The sequence below is a fragment of the Triticum dicoccoides genome, chromosome 7A (assembly GCF_002162155.2).
Source record: "Triticum dicoccoides isolate Atlit2015 ecotype Zavitan chromosome 7A, WEW_v2.0, whole genome shotgun sequence".
NCBI lineage: Eukaryota > Viridiplantae > Streptophyta > Magnoliopsida > Poales > Poaceae > Triticum > Triticum dicoccoides.
Window position 1 is genome coordinate 468,149,908 of NC_041392.1, and position 12,409 is coordinate 468,162,316.

Here is a 12,409-nt window from a genome sequence, read left to right on the forward strand (position 1 = left end):
CACCGAGCTCGTGGTCGCCGTGCGGTCGTCACCACCGTGGCCACCGACCACCGTCCTCCGTCTGCTGCTGTTCGGGACGTCCATCATCGTCACCTTCATCAACTCCAAGAAAGTGGAGCGACCGGAGGAGCACCACAGCCTCGAGATCGACCTTGCTTACACAATCGGTCACTGATGCTACTCGCCGTCGATCCGCTACGACCAGCGCCTCCCCTAGCTCGCTGCCTTTCCCTACCGGATCGCTGTGAGCATACGCTCCTCCTCGGCCTTCCCCCTTTTCCCCGTGCCTTCTAGCTGCTTGTGCTGCCGTGGCCGAGAGCTCGCTGCCATCGGTCATGTCGCCACCGCGGCAGCAACAAGCAAAGCTTGCGTATGAGCACTGTTGCATGCTCAACAGATCCTTGGCAAGCCAATGGCACCCTTAGCCGCCCCTTTTACTCAATGTATCGCTCGACCCGTCGAGCTCGAGCTCCGGCCACCGCCCTAGCTCATCGCTGTTGCCGATGTAGTTCACCTTGTTAGAAATATATTGCCCACCTTCTTCATCAGTTTAGACTTTTGGCTTAATTGGCTGGTGCATGAATTTAATATGATATTCAAACAAAGAGGTCTTGAGTTTAAAACCCCGCCAACACAATATTAAATAAAATGATTCTGCGGCCTACATCGAGCCCATGTCTAAAAACTAAAATAAGACTTTTGAATGAGTTGACTGGTGCATGAATTTAATAGCCACAACCCGGACCGGCGGCTGCAGGGTGTGCCGCCCTGTTGTCGGTGCGGTATCTTTCCCTTGTCGCCGGCAGCTGCTCCATCCGTGGGGGTTGTGAGTGGTTGAGATGGAGGGATCGAGAGAGGGCAAGAGAGTGCTGGGGAGCAGTGGAGTGCCGAGGGAGATGTATGGATAAGCTTAGCACACTGGAATCGTTCGCGCGAGAGCTCATTCCCAGCGAACGGGTGTGTGCGCCTGACGTGGCAGCCTCCGGCGCTTCAAGATCTGTGTTCTTCATCCTATGTTCTAGAAGGCAGTTCGCTGGAACCTGGCTGATGGCTAACGGACGCCGGTTAAGATTTTCCCCGAAAAAATGAGATGTTTTTTTTTAGAATTAAAAGAAAGAAAGATGTGCTCCTTGTTGTCAAGGTGTCCAAAACAGTGCCTGCCAGCATCGAGCCCAAGCCCGAGACACCGAGAGACACAAACACATGGCGACGCCCATGGAAGAGGACCGGCTGGAGGCGGCGGCGGCGGCGCCCGCAGACGTCGCCGGAGGAGGCGCGGAAGACGGGGAGAAGCCCGACGCGCCGCCCATGGAATCGGACTCAGACTCTTCGGACTCCGACGACGAAGGGGACGCCGGCGACGAGCTCCGCATCCAGGCCCTGGAGCGCGCCCTCCTGGAGCAGCCGCTCAACTACGAATCCCACGTTCAGGTACTACCGTCCGCCGCATCCTCTCTCGAGTCTCCATGCGTGGTCTCCCGACGACTAACTAGGGGTTTGAGCGGGTTTTGTGACGCCCACGGGTTGATGCGAGCTCCACAGCGTCGTCTAGGTTTTCGACTCAGGGCACGCTCTCCACAGCGTCGACTAGGTTTTCGACCCAGGGCACGCTCTTACGCATTTGGACCTTTGTGGCGCTGATTTTGCCACTGGGCAACGATTTCAGTGTGGTTGAGCTCATTTTGTTAGAAATATTAAATACACTCTTGATTTCTATGTCCACCTGCGTCTTTCTTATGTCAGTAGCTGAACCTTGGCCGCGGTAGGTGGACATTGATATGATCTCACCACCTGACTAGCTTATGTTTGATGGATGTTTTGCTGTTTCGCCTTTGATTTGTCTGTACACATAATGCTCGAGGTCATCAGGGAATATCAAGAAGCACATTCATTTGCAGTGGTCGTGGATTAATTTGAGCCTTGTGGTGGTTTCTACGTGCCAAGTTATCTACTTAGGGCGTGCTCCTCTGCATTTTGCACCGCTCATGCACTAGATTTGGCCATTAAGATGACAATTTCAGCACCGCTGAGCTTTGTTAAGAGGATGGATCTTTCACTGGTTTAGTAATTGGGATGCTTTGGCTGCCTTTAAGTGTAAAGTGGATATTGTTGATTGATAAGTGCTATCGTTTACTAGCTTAATGTTGATGGTGTTTTACTGTTCCATATTGTTTTTTGGTAGCTCATACAATGCTTGAGAAAATCTGGGAATATCGAGAAGCTTCGTGCTGCAAGGGAGGAGATGAACAAGTACTTCCCTCTCACACCGAAGATGTGGCAGGATTGGGCAAAGGATGAGATTTCATTGAGCTCTGGGTTTGTGATTCTTTTCTCTTGAAATGATGTCCTGAAATATTTATGTTATTGGCAACTAAAACCTATATACTGTCTGTTACAGTCGTGGATCTTTTGATGATATTGAAAAACTCTATGAACGTGGAGTGCAAGAATATCTGGTATGTCGAACTGTTTTTGTGGTTTTGAGTTTAGACTACTGAGCGTGTGGAGTGCTAACTTATCTTGATGATCATGTTATTGCAGAATATTAAGTTGTGGCGGGATTACCTTGATTATGTTGAAGAGCATGATCAGTCAGTGTCTCAATGTTCGCAATCTGGTCTCTCAAAAATGAGGGATTTGTATGAGCGTGCAATCACTGCAGGGGGTCTACACGTGACCGAAGGCAGCAAACTATGGGAAGCCTACAGGGAATATGAGATGGCTATTTTGACCATAAATGATGGTAATGACGAGGAGAAGGCAAAGCAGGTTCAACGTGTCCGCGCGCTCTTCCACCGCCAGTTATCTGTGCCTTTGGCTGACATTGAGTCAACACTTGCTGCGTATAAGAGTTGGGAAGCTGAAGAAGGCAATACAAGGGACCCAGATTCCCAGGTTGATGATGTTCCCCCAAATGTTTTATCTGCTTACAAAAAGGCCAGCGAGATGTACAATGCACGGAAGCAGTATGAGGATGAACTAAGCGTCGCGGCTGAATCCGAGGCTAACAAACTACAAGTGTTCCTGGTATGGCGATGTTTTTCTTTATGAAATTGAAATCTTTGTTTTCAGTAACTCACTGTTGTTTGTTTGTTGGCGCTGAAACAGAAATACATCAAATTTGAGGAGTCTTTTGGTGACCCTGCTCGTGTCCAAGTTTTATACGAACGGGCCGTTTCTGAGCTTCCCGTTTCAAGTGATCTATGGATGGGATACACGAGTTACCTGGACAGAACCCTAAAGGTACTCTTTGAAGCTGTGATGTCCGATGTGACAATACATCTAGATCTGTAGATCTAATGAAATAATTATGATGATGTTTTCTTTTAAGTGGCAATAATTGCTTAATTTCTGATTTCTCTTGCAGGTACCTGCTATACTAAAAAGTGTTTACCACAGAGCGACGAGAAACTGTACATGGGTTAGTGACCTATGGGTCCACTACTTGCTGTCTTTGGAGCGCATTCGTGCATCTGAAGACGAACTGCGACATGTAAGTTCCTTGGGTCTCTCTGTTGGTATGTAGTCGGGGATTTTACAATTCAAAAACTTGAAATTGTATTTGTATGTAATGAAATGGCATAATTCAGTGTCAAAAATCTGGTGCCACTATTTGGTAGTTCAGTTTATTAAATTTATATGTTCCCTGAGTTTTGGTTTTATAATTTATAAACTCAAATTTTTACTTGTATGCAAAAGAAATGGCAGAATTCAGTGTCCAAAGTCTGGTTCCACTGTTCGGTACTTGTTATGTTATATATTCACTGAGTTTTCTTACTTGCAATAGCAGACAGGTTTTAAAATTGACCAAGGGGTGCTATATTTAAGCTTTCATTGCTGTTGACTTCAACTAGCATTTTCCGAAATTGGTTCACCTCTCTTGGCAGAAGTCCTGTCACTTAAGCCCATTCTGCCAATATGAAGCGATTACTATTAAAGTGATTGGGTATTTAGGTAGAGAACTAGAGCTCTGCTTCTGCTTTATACTGAGAACCCCATAATAAGTTGGGAGGAAAGTTCATTTTAATATAGTATTCGGTAGCTTGTTAGGATATTTAACTTGTGTAACTTTGTTACCCCTAATATATTATGTGCACTGTATTCACTGATATAGGTTTAGGTAATATTCTAACAAATATGGAATATTATTTATTAAAACAGGAGAGTTATATAGATAGGAAAGAAATAAGACTGGGCATGGAGATCGAATCCGTATCCTTTGGATTGTTGATTAGGGGTTAAGTCTGCCACTATAAGGAACAACGTCTCTATCAATTATCAACATCTTTGAATTGTTGATTAGGGGTTAAGTCCTACTTCCTCCGTCCGGGTTTATAAGTCCATCTCGTACTTTGGATCGAACTTTGACCATGAGTTTAACTAATTTATATGTAACAGAAATTATGCCACTGGATATTAAAATTCAACGATATAATTTTTTGTTACATAAATAGTATTTTGTATGAAGGGGAGCCTTGGCGCAGTGGTAAAGCTGCTGCCTTGTGACCATGAGAGCCTTGTGACCATGAGGTCACGGGTTCAAGTCCTGGAAACAGCCTCTTGCAGAAATGCAGGGAAAGGCTGCGTACTAAAGACCCAAAGTGGTCGGACCCTTCCCCGGACCCTGCGCAAGCGGGAGCTACATGCACCGGGCTGCCCTTTTTTAAATAATATTTTGTATTAGTTAAATGTATGGTCAAAGTTTGACCCAAAGTATGAGGTGAACTTTTAAACCTGACAGAGGAAGTGCTCCCCATCCTGCCATCTTCATGGCGGTAGGTACCTAGTTTGTTCCATAGTTGGTAGATAATATCCTAAAGCAACAAGCGCTTCATTAGAATACTGGTGCATGCCATGAAATGCTATTGTGTTCACTGTACTCTTTTGTTGCCTTCATTGGAGAAGATTATTGTTCGTCTTGCCTTTATTTTCTTTTGTATATGTATATTAGCAAATACCAACATATATGCACGTCTTGTTTGCAGGTCTTTGAGCTAGCCATTCAATGTTCTTTCCCAAGCATGAACGAGGTGATTTATCTGCACTTGCATCCTCCATCTCACCCCTCACCCCCACCACACACACACACATGTGCGTGGGCATGCAAAGATACCACATTTCGTTGCATCTTGGAAGTCACCGCCTGTCTTTCTTGTTGGGACAGTAATTGTAGTTTGCAGATCTGCTTGTTTTGATCAGCCCGGCAATAGCTGTAATTTCCTGGATAACTTAGCACGTTCTTTTTGAGGACTCTTGTCCTATGGCCTGTAATTTTCTGTCAACTGATCTAGTAAGGTCTGATACACCTTTCATTTGGATGATTGCATGCAGTACCTCAATATTTATCTTACTCGAGTTGATAGTTTAAGACGGAGAATGCCAACTGGCTTGGATTTCGAACTGATTAGGCAGACATTCGTGGTATGTTCTCTACGAGCTAGCTGTGTACATGCATTTTATTTTATTTGTACTAGAGTTAATTATTATTTTTGTTTCGAAGGAGAGTTAACTTTGAGTATATAATAACAGGATGCTGCTGAGTTCCTCTCACCACAACTAGGAATTGAGGAGCTATTACTCTTGCATGCATACTGGGCTAAATTAGAGTGTAATATTGGCAAAGATATAGCTGCAGCACGCGGAGTTTGGGAAAATGCTCTCAAGAAAAGGTTTATTATTATGTTTGTGCAAGTTCATACAATTTTCTCATTGCTGGCACTAAGTTGAATCTGTTTACTTCCAGTGGGTCTGTTTTGGAGGTTTGGCAGCACTATATTTCAATGGAGATAGAAATGGGGCATACTCATGAGGCAAGATCACTTTACAAGCGTTGTTATAGCAAAAAATTTGCTGGGTCTGGATCAGAGGTAAGCTCTTCTTGAGAAACTACAGGAATGCCGCGAGATGTTATATATCCAAAAGCATGTCAGGCCATAATAATGGGAGAATAAGTATTAGAGCTGAATGAGTAGCCCACTTATTTAATTTGGACTATATTCAAATAGATAACGTCAACAGTTCCAGACGCTGTATGACATGAGAACTCCTCTTGTTGTATGGTTCATATCCGGCCTACAACCCCATTCTGACAAATGGGCCATTCTGGTGGACTTGAACTAGAAAAAAGTCCATTTTACTACCCTGAATAAAGTTGGTGGTTCACAATACCCCCTCATCTATTTTTCTGTTCCTTTCACCCCCTAAACAAACCCATACCGGATGAAAGAACCCCCTGGGTGGTTTGTCTCCACTTGCTGGTGATGTGGCATTGGTCAACAGTGGTTTTGACCTGCGGGTGGGCCTCCCTTGGTAGGTGTGGCTGAGATTGACGGGTGGGGCCTAGAGGAGGCGGGGTCCGCTTGACAGGTCTGTCTCCTTCCTCTATCGCTCGCCCGCGGGACAGAGAGGAGCTCGGGCGCTCGTCTCGGCGGCAAAGGCTACCCCCGGCGGAGCTACGACCACCGGATTGACCCCCGCGATGCAGCGCGTACCCCGGCAGCAGCAGCAAGCAAGGCAACAACGGCACAAGCAGCAGCCACAAGCAAAGCAGCAGCGAGCGAGCGCACGGGGGTAGCTGCAGCTGCGGCGCACACGGGCACAGATCGAAGGGGGAATCGGCAGAGGAGCTCACCGCGGAGCTCGTGGACGAGGTTAGCGAGCGCGGGTGTCGACGGACACAACGAAATCGATGACAAGATGCGGCGGCCGTGGACGAAGACGATGGCGATGGCGAGCGTACGTGGCCTCCTAGCCTGAGCCCTTCGGCGAGGGTGAAGGAGACGATGATGGCGGAGCTACTGGACGTCTTGGCGTGACGAGGGGAGGCCGGCGGCCGCAGGATCGACGCGGCGACGGCGACCATGATCTTCAGGCGACGAACAAGGGATATGCGGGAGATTTGGGGTTAGAAAAGAGGGAAGGAAGAGGAAAGAGAAGGGAGGAAGGAGAAGCAGGGCGCTCGGCGCGGCGGCTTGGAACTCCGGCGGTCGCCGGCGTCGGCCGGAGGCGGTGGGGTCGGGCGCAAGGGGAGGCTGGAGCTCCTCTATCTCAGCCCAGCCTGATGAGGGGGGCCCACCTGTGGTCAAAACCACCGTTGACCACTGCCACATCAGCAGCCATTTGAGTCAAACCACCATAGGGACCGATTTTGTCCGGTATGGGATTGTTTAGGGGGTGAAGGGAACAGAAATAAAGATCAGGGGGTTATGTGAACCACCAACTTTTTTCAGGGTAGTAAAATGGACTTTTTTCCTTGAACTATACACCAAAGATGAGCACCATGGCATGATCCCCAAATTGATAGTTTTCCTTGCTTTTGAACCTTTTCTTACTGAATAGTATTGTATACTTGAAACTTTATTTCAGTTATAGTTTTCTTTGTATTTAGTGATCCTTGTATTGCCAAAAAGAACCTTGGCTCATAGTTACTGCAAATGAACTGCATGATTTGAAACAGATATCTTAATTATCACAGTTCCTTATATTTCCATTGCCATTTATGTTTTATCTTTGGCAAAGGCAATGAATAATGATGACTGCAACTTACTAGGCTGTATGTCATGCGTGGATAAGATTTGAAAGGGAGCATGGCACCTTGGATGATTATGACCTTGCTATAAAAAAGGTATGCTGCCGCACGATTTTTTGGGTGTATATCCTCATTTTTTTCACCTTTTATCTTCGTCTTAGGTTCATATCATTTTCCTTCGATTGAATTTAAGCCACATTAGCTACGGTAGTGGATAGGTGCCTTGCTAGTTCTTTTAACCGCTTAATTATTGTCTTCTGGATAGGTAGTTATCTGGTTGGGCATTTAGCTTGTGCCTCTTATCAGTTCGTCATGAATCTGGTTTCATTTTTAATAAGCATTTGAGACAGTGAGGTGACATTTTGTACTGTGGACGAATGTTTGACATATATACTTGATATCTAAACTGCATGCATCTTATACTGTGGGCGAATGTTTGACATATATGCTTGACATTTTGTACGCTAGAATTTATATACTAGATTCAATCATATTGTGTGTTGTGTTGAGTTGTTGACATAAGTGAAACCATTCTCCAGTGGCAAATATGTTATGCTTCTTTTCGGTCCCTTGAATGATGGCTGACATTGTTTTGTTCTTCCAATAAGAACCATCTTCTTTGTAGATAGAGAGCCAAGTCACCCAGTATACATGTTGAAAAATAATTACCACTTTGATATGTCGAGGTCTTAAAGTGCCCAATAATCCGAGAGACATTGCTGGATGTAGGTTCTACACTTCTATGTACTATTTCGTCCACAGTATAAGATACATGCAGTTTACATATCTATTCGAGAGACATTGTCTGATGCAGTTCCTAGATCCTTAGAACTATCTCTCCTTTGGGTTATTTGTACTGTGCCTCTTTTCTTTTTTGCATATTTTTGGATAACCCTGTTATATCTCCTCACAAATTGGTGGGTTTATCTTCCATCATTTTGTGTTCAAATATTTTATTGGGAGTTTGGGACAATTGTACTATAGTACTTATTTGAATGTAGCTCACATGCTACCTCTGTTCGGAATTAACTGATGCTGAAATGTGTGTATCTAGACGTGTTTCAGTGTGTAGATACACTCGTTTCAGCGTCAGTTAATTCTGAACAGAGGGAGTATATTTTAATGGGAGAACAATAATTTGACGAAATCATTAATTTTTGTAGATAAAATATGCAAGGAATATAGTTGTAAAAAATGTTAATTTACCACTAGCCACCATTATCCTGCATCTTTTTTTTTTGCATTATGTGAATCATCTCTTCTCAGTGGTTATTTTGAGTAGTGTCCTGCAGCATCGCGTGGGGTATCATCTAGTGTTTGACAAGTATAGCATTTTTCTTCTTTTTGCAATAAAGCATTTTTCTTCTTTGTTTCATTATAAAAACTGGGCCTTTCTGGTAAATAAATGTTTAATTTGTCTGTTGCACCTTTCATATCCCTCCGAACACTATGTGAGTGAATGCTTCTTGGATTGATTATAAATATGTATGAAACACCTGTTCAATGCACTCTGTCCTATAGAGCAACTCATAAGATCTGCTATCCTGCTTGATTATTCTCCATAATTCAGTATGATATTGCCCCAAGTTTCTGGATGTTTCTGGTCCATGTGCCTAAAGTTTGACTATTTGCTACAATTTTTGATACCATAAAGGCTTACATGCAAGACTAGTCCTCAGTGCAAAGATTAGTTATATCTGTTGCATTTGTAATTATTCTGAAAGGGGTTACCATATCCCACAAATCAAAGTGTTCTATAATTTAACTTTGTGACTTAGATTGATGTGTAGCAGGTTATTGTGTAAACTGTACGTAGTTGCTAAGCTTATCATCATGCTACTTGACCAGGTCACCCCTCGTTTGAAGGAGCTTATAATGTTCAAGGCTCAGCAGGAGGCTAAATCGGACCCATCCTCAGCTCCCAAAGAAACTTCTTATGCAAATGATTCCTCTCAGAAAAGAAAGCCAAGTAAAATGACCAGTAAAGTGCAGCCTCCTGCTAAAAAAAGGAAAGATAATCCACCTAAAAAGACCGTGTCATCAGATGACCACAGATCGAAGGAACAAAGCACAGACAGTCATCTTCAAGAAGGTGGAGAGGTCATCAAAGGGAACGCCGAGGTGCCTGTGGAAATGAAAGTTGAAGGTGACAGCAAAAGAGGAAATACAAGTTCAAATCAACCGAAGCCGTACTTCTACAGTGACAAATGCACTGCCTACATGTCAAATATAGACTTGAAAGTATGCCTCCTTTTGTTTCTGTATCTGCACTTATATCCTGAACTTCAATAAAGTAAGCATCTACTCTTTCTATAGGCAACTGAGCTGCACATCCGTGGTTTCTTTTCTGACATTGGTGGCGTGGTAGACATAAGGTTACTGAGGGACAGATCCACGAAAAAATCAAGGGTACGTGTTCAACATCCTTAATTATTTGCCTCTAGCATCCAATGATGTGCTCACTTATCAATTTTTGCACAATTGAAAAGTTTCCTGGGGCAACTGGTTACCCAACCTGGGTTTGAATTCTCAGGTCACCACCTCTTATAAATATGCCAAAAGGGCTTCTTCCCTTTTGGCCTTATCTTTTTTCTTTTTACCCTCAAAAAATTTCTGCACCAAAGCATTTCTCTGCTGTGAAACAAGGCAAATTTGCTGGCTTCCTGCTTGTTCCTATTCCTGAGGTAGACTTCACAATGTTATGCTGGAGATGCACATGTATTCTGAGTGGTACATATATAGACATTACAGCAGTCAAGATGTAAAAAATATCTCCCTTATAATCAGGGTAGATGTTCCAGTAGTTCATTGGTACAGCTGAGTTGATTAAATAGGTGTACATGTCTTCTGGAAAGTTACTTTTCTCAAGCTTTTTGTGCCAACTAAACTTCTCGAAGTGGTATCATCGTTGCCGCCAATTCTTGAGTTAACCACTATCTTCAGCCGGCTCTAGAAAGTTCCTATATTTTTCCATTCTGGTATCATCGTTACTAAGAATCCCAAACTGTTATTAAGGCATATTTCCCTTCAATAGATTTCCGTGCTTAGCATGTTTGCAAATTTTAAGAAAAAAGGATGGGCTCTATGATCTTGCTTCTTTTCTCATTACGCTCATCTCTTATAATGTGTTAAATGGGAAAAATTCTTGAGTCGTAAACTTTGTGGAGTGCATCCTCAGCACATTTAATCTCTCATGTTCATTTGTTTTTCCATGGATGTTTTGCAGGGGTTGGCGTATGTGGACTTTTCAGACAAGGATCATCTTGAGGCGGCCATTAGAAAAAACAAGCAAAAGTTGCTCAGTAAGAAAGTAAGTGTTGCTCCTTCAGATCCAAGCAAGAGTAAGAAGAACCGTGAAGCAGGCACTTCCTCCAAAGGTATGTTCTTTGGTTGACACTGCACATCTTCTCCTCTTAATAGTAGAATCGTGGTGTTTTCACATTGCAAAATTGCATATTATAAACTTAAAAGCCTATAACTGCTGTGGAAGGAATCTGAACTTCACAGCTGGCAAACATTGGACATCGTTGTAACAAGCAAACTAGTAGTGTATTTGCTATGCTATTTGATGGTCAAGCAGTGCAGTTTGGGAATGTATCTATGCCTGTCTCACTTGAAAGTGGGGAACTGGGTCATTCCAATTATGACTGGCTTCTGAAACCTGTTAGCATTAAGCATGCACTTTTACACTTATTGCTGCAGTAATACTGTATGTCCTTTTGCATGTTTACACTGATGCATAGGGAGGCTACTTTTATAATTGTATATCTTGAATTATGTTTCCCGTTTTTCCTCGAGGACATGTGATATGAACCATTTTCCCACAATAAATTGATACGTCTTACATGAGCATAAGGCTATTGGTGACCTCTAGTTGACCTTTGTAGGCAACCTTCATCCTCGCAATTATGCCATGGACTAAATCATCCTTTTAGCTGACAAATATGATTTATCTGACTTGGTTTCTACAGATAAATTGCCCTCTGGAGGTGATCATGGTGAAAAGGCGCCAGTCGACGGTACTTCAGAGAAGGAGATGCCCAAAGGTGAGACGAAAATCACAGGCAAGAACACATTATTCGCGCCACGGGCTTTGGTCAAACCACTTGGATGGAACAAGAAAGATGAGAAACCAGATGTTGCTGCGGAAGAGCTGAAGTCGAATGATGAGTTCAGAAATCTGTTGCTTAAGAAGTGATGTCCGTAGGCAGGTTAGTTCGTCGGTGTCTTCACGTCCCACCAAGGACCTCTACCTTGCACCTGACCTGTGGAATGAATGAATATAATGAAGTGTTAACTTGACCTTTAACCGGCTCCTACTGTGTTACTGTGTTCTCCTGTCGTCGCACGAAATTCCGACACTTTTACTGTGTTATCCTTTTGGCATGAGAAATCTCAGCTGTAGAAGTTGTAGTTCCTTGGCAGTCTAATGTCAGAGGTCGGTGAAGCCAGCCGTTTTACCAAGTTTGGCACATTATTCATGGTAGTACAATTTCATAGACGACTTGGTTGTGATAGAAATCCAAGGGAGGCAACGTAGCCGGAAGCCTGTAACCCACGTCGTGTCCTACAGCCCCAAGCGCTGGGAATCCATTGGGTTGTTCGAACACCTTTGCAGCGCGGCTTGCCATGGCGCTGTGCTGTCGATGTCGGTTTTCAGTGGGCAGTGGCGCACTCATACACGTAGGCACGGAGACGCATGGGTAATTGAAGAACAAGATACGATACCCCCAAGAAAAAGAAAAAGACACGCTAATAAATAGTGAAAACGGCACATAATAAGAGGAGTATTTCTATTTTCAACAGTGTATCTAAGCAATGTTTTTAAACTTTAAACTGTACACTTGCAAGACTTACTCGTACCAAAACTTGCACGAGTGC

The 12,409-nt window shown here is 43.8% G+C and overlaps 1 protein-coding gene across 1 annotated transcript; it reads left to right on the top strand.

Moving 5' to 3' along the window:
* Positions 1–1,203: 1,203 nt before the first annotated feature.
* LOC119327495 (squamous cell carcinoma antigen recognized by T-cells 3-like) lies at positions 1,204–11,903 on the top strand. Its single transcript, XM_037600596.1, has 15 exons — positions 1,204–1,431; positions 2,183–2,316; positions 2,399–2,456; positions 2,542–3,027; positions 3,109–3,243; positions 3,368–3,493; positions 4,986–5,030; positions 5,332–5,421; positions 5,530–5,669; positions 5,744–5,867; positions 7,550–7,624; positions 9,377–9,769; positions 9,845–9,937; positions 10,755–10,905; positions 11,500–11,903. Exons 1-15 carry the CDS (start codon positions 1,204–1,206, stop codon positions 11,724–11,726), a joined length of 2,505 nt encoding a protein of 834 aa, XP_037456493.1. The 3' UTR covers positions 11,727–11,903.
* The last annotated feature ends 506 nt before the right edge of the window (positions 11,904–12,409 follow it).

Excerpts from the sequence above, each read along its gene's own strand:
- LOC119327495 (XM_037600596.1), top strand. The coding sequence starts at position 1,204 with ATGGCGACGCCCATGGAAGAGGACCGGCTGGAGGCGGCGGCGGCGGCG. Across the intron at positions 5,422-5,529 it reads TGATTAGGCAGACATTCGTG|GATGCTGCTGAGTTCCTCTC; the intron begins GTATGTTCTCTA and ends ATATAATAACAG. Across the intron at positions 9,938-10,754 it reads GATCCACGAAAAAATCAAGG|GGGTTGGCGTATGTGGACTT; the intron begins GTACGTGTTCAA and ends GATGTTTTGCAG.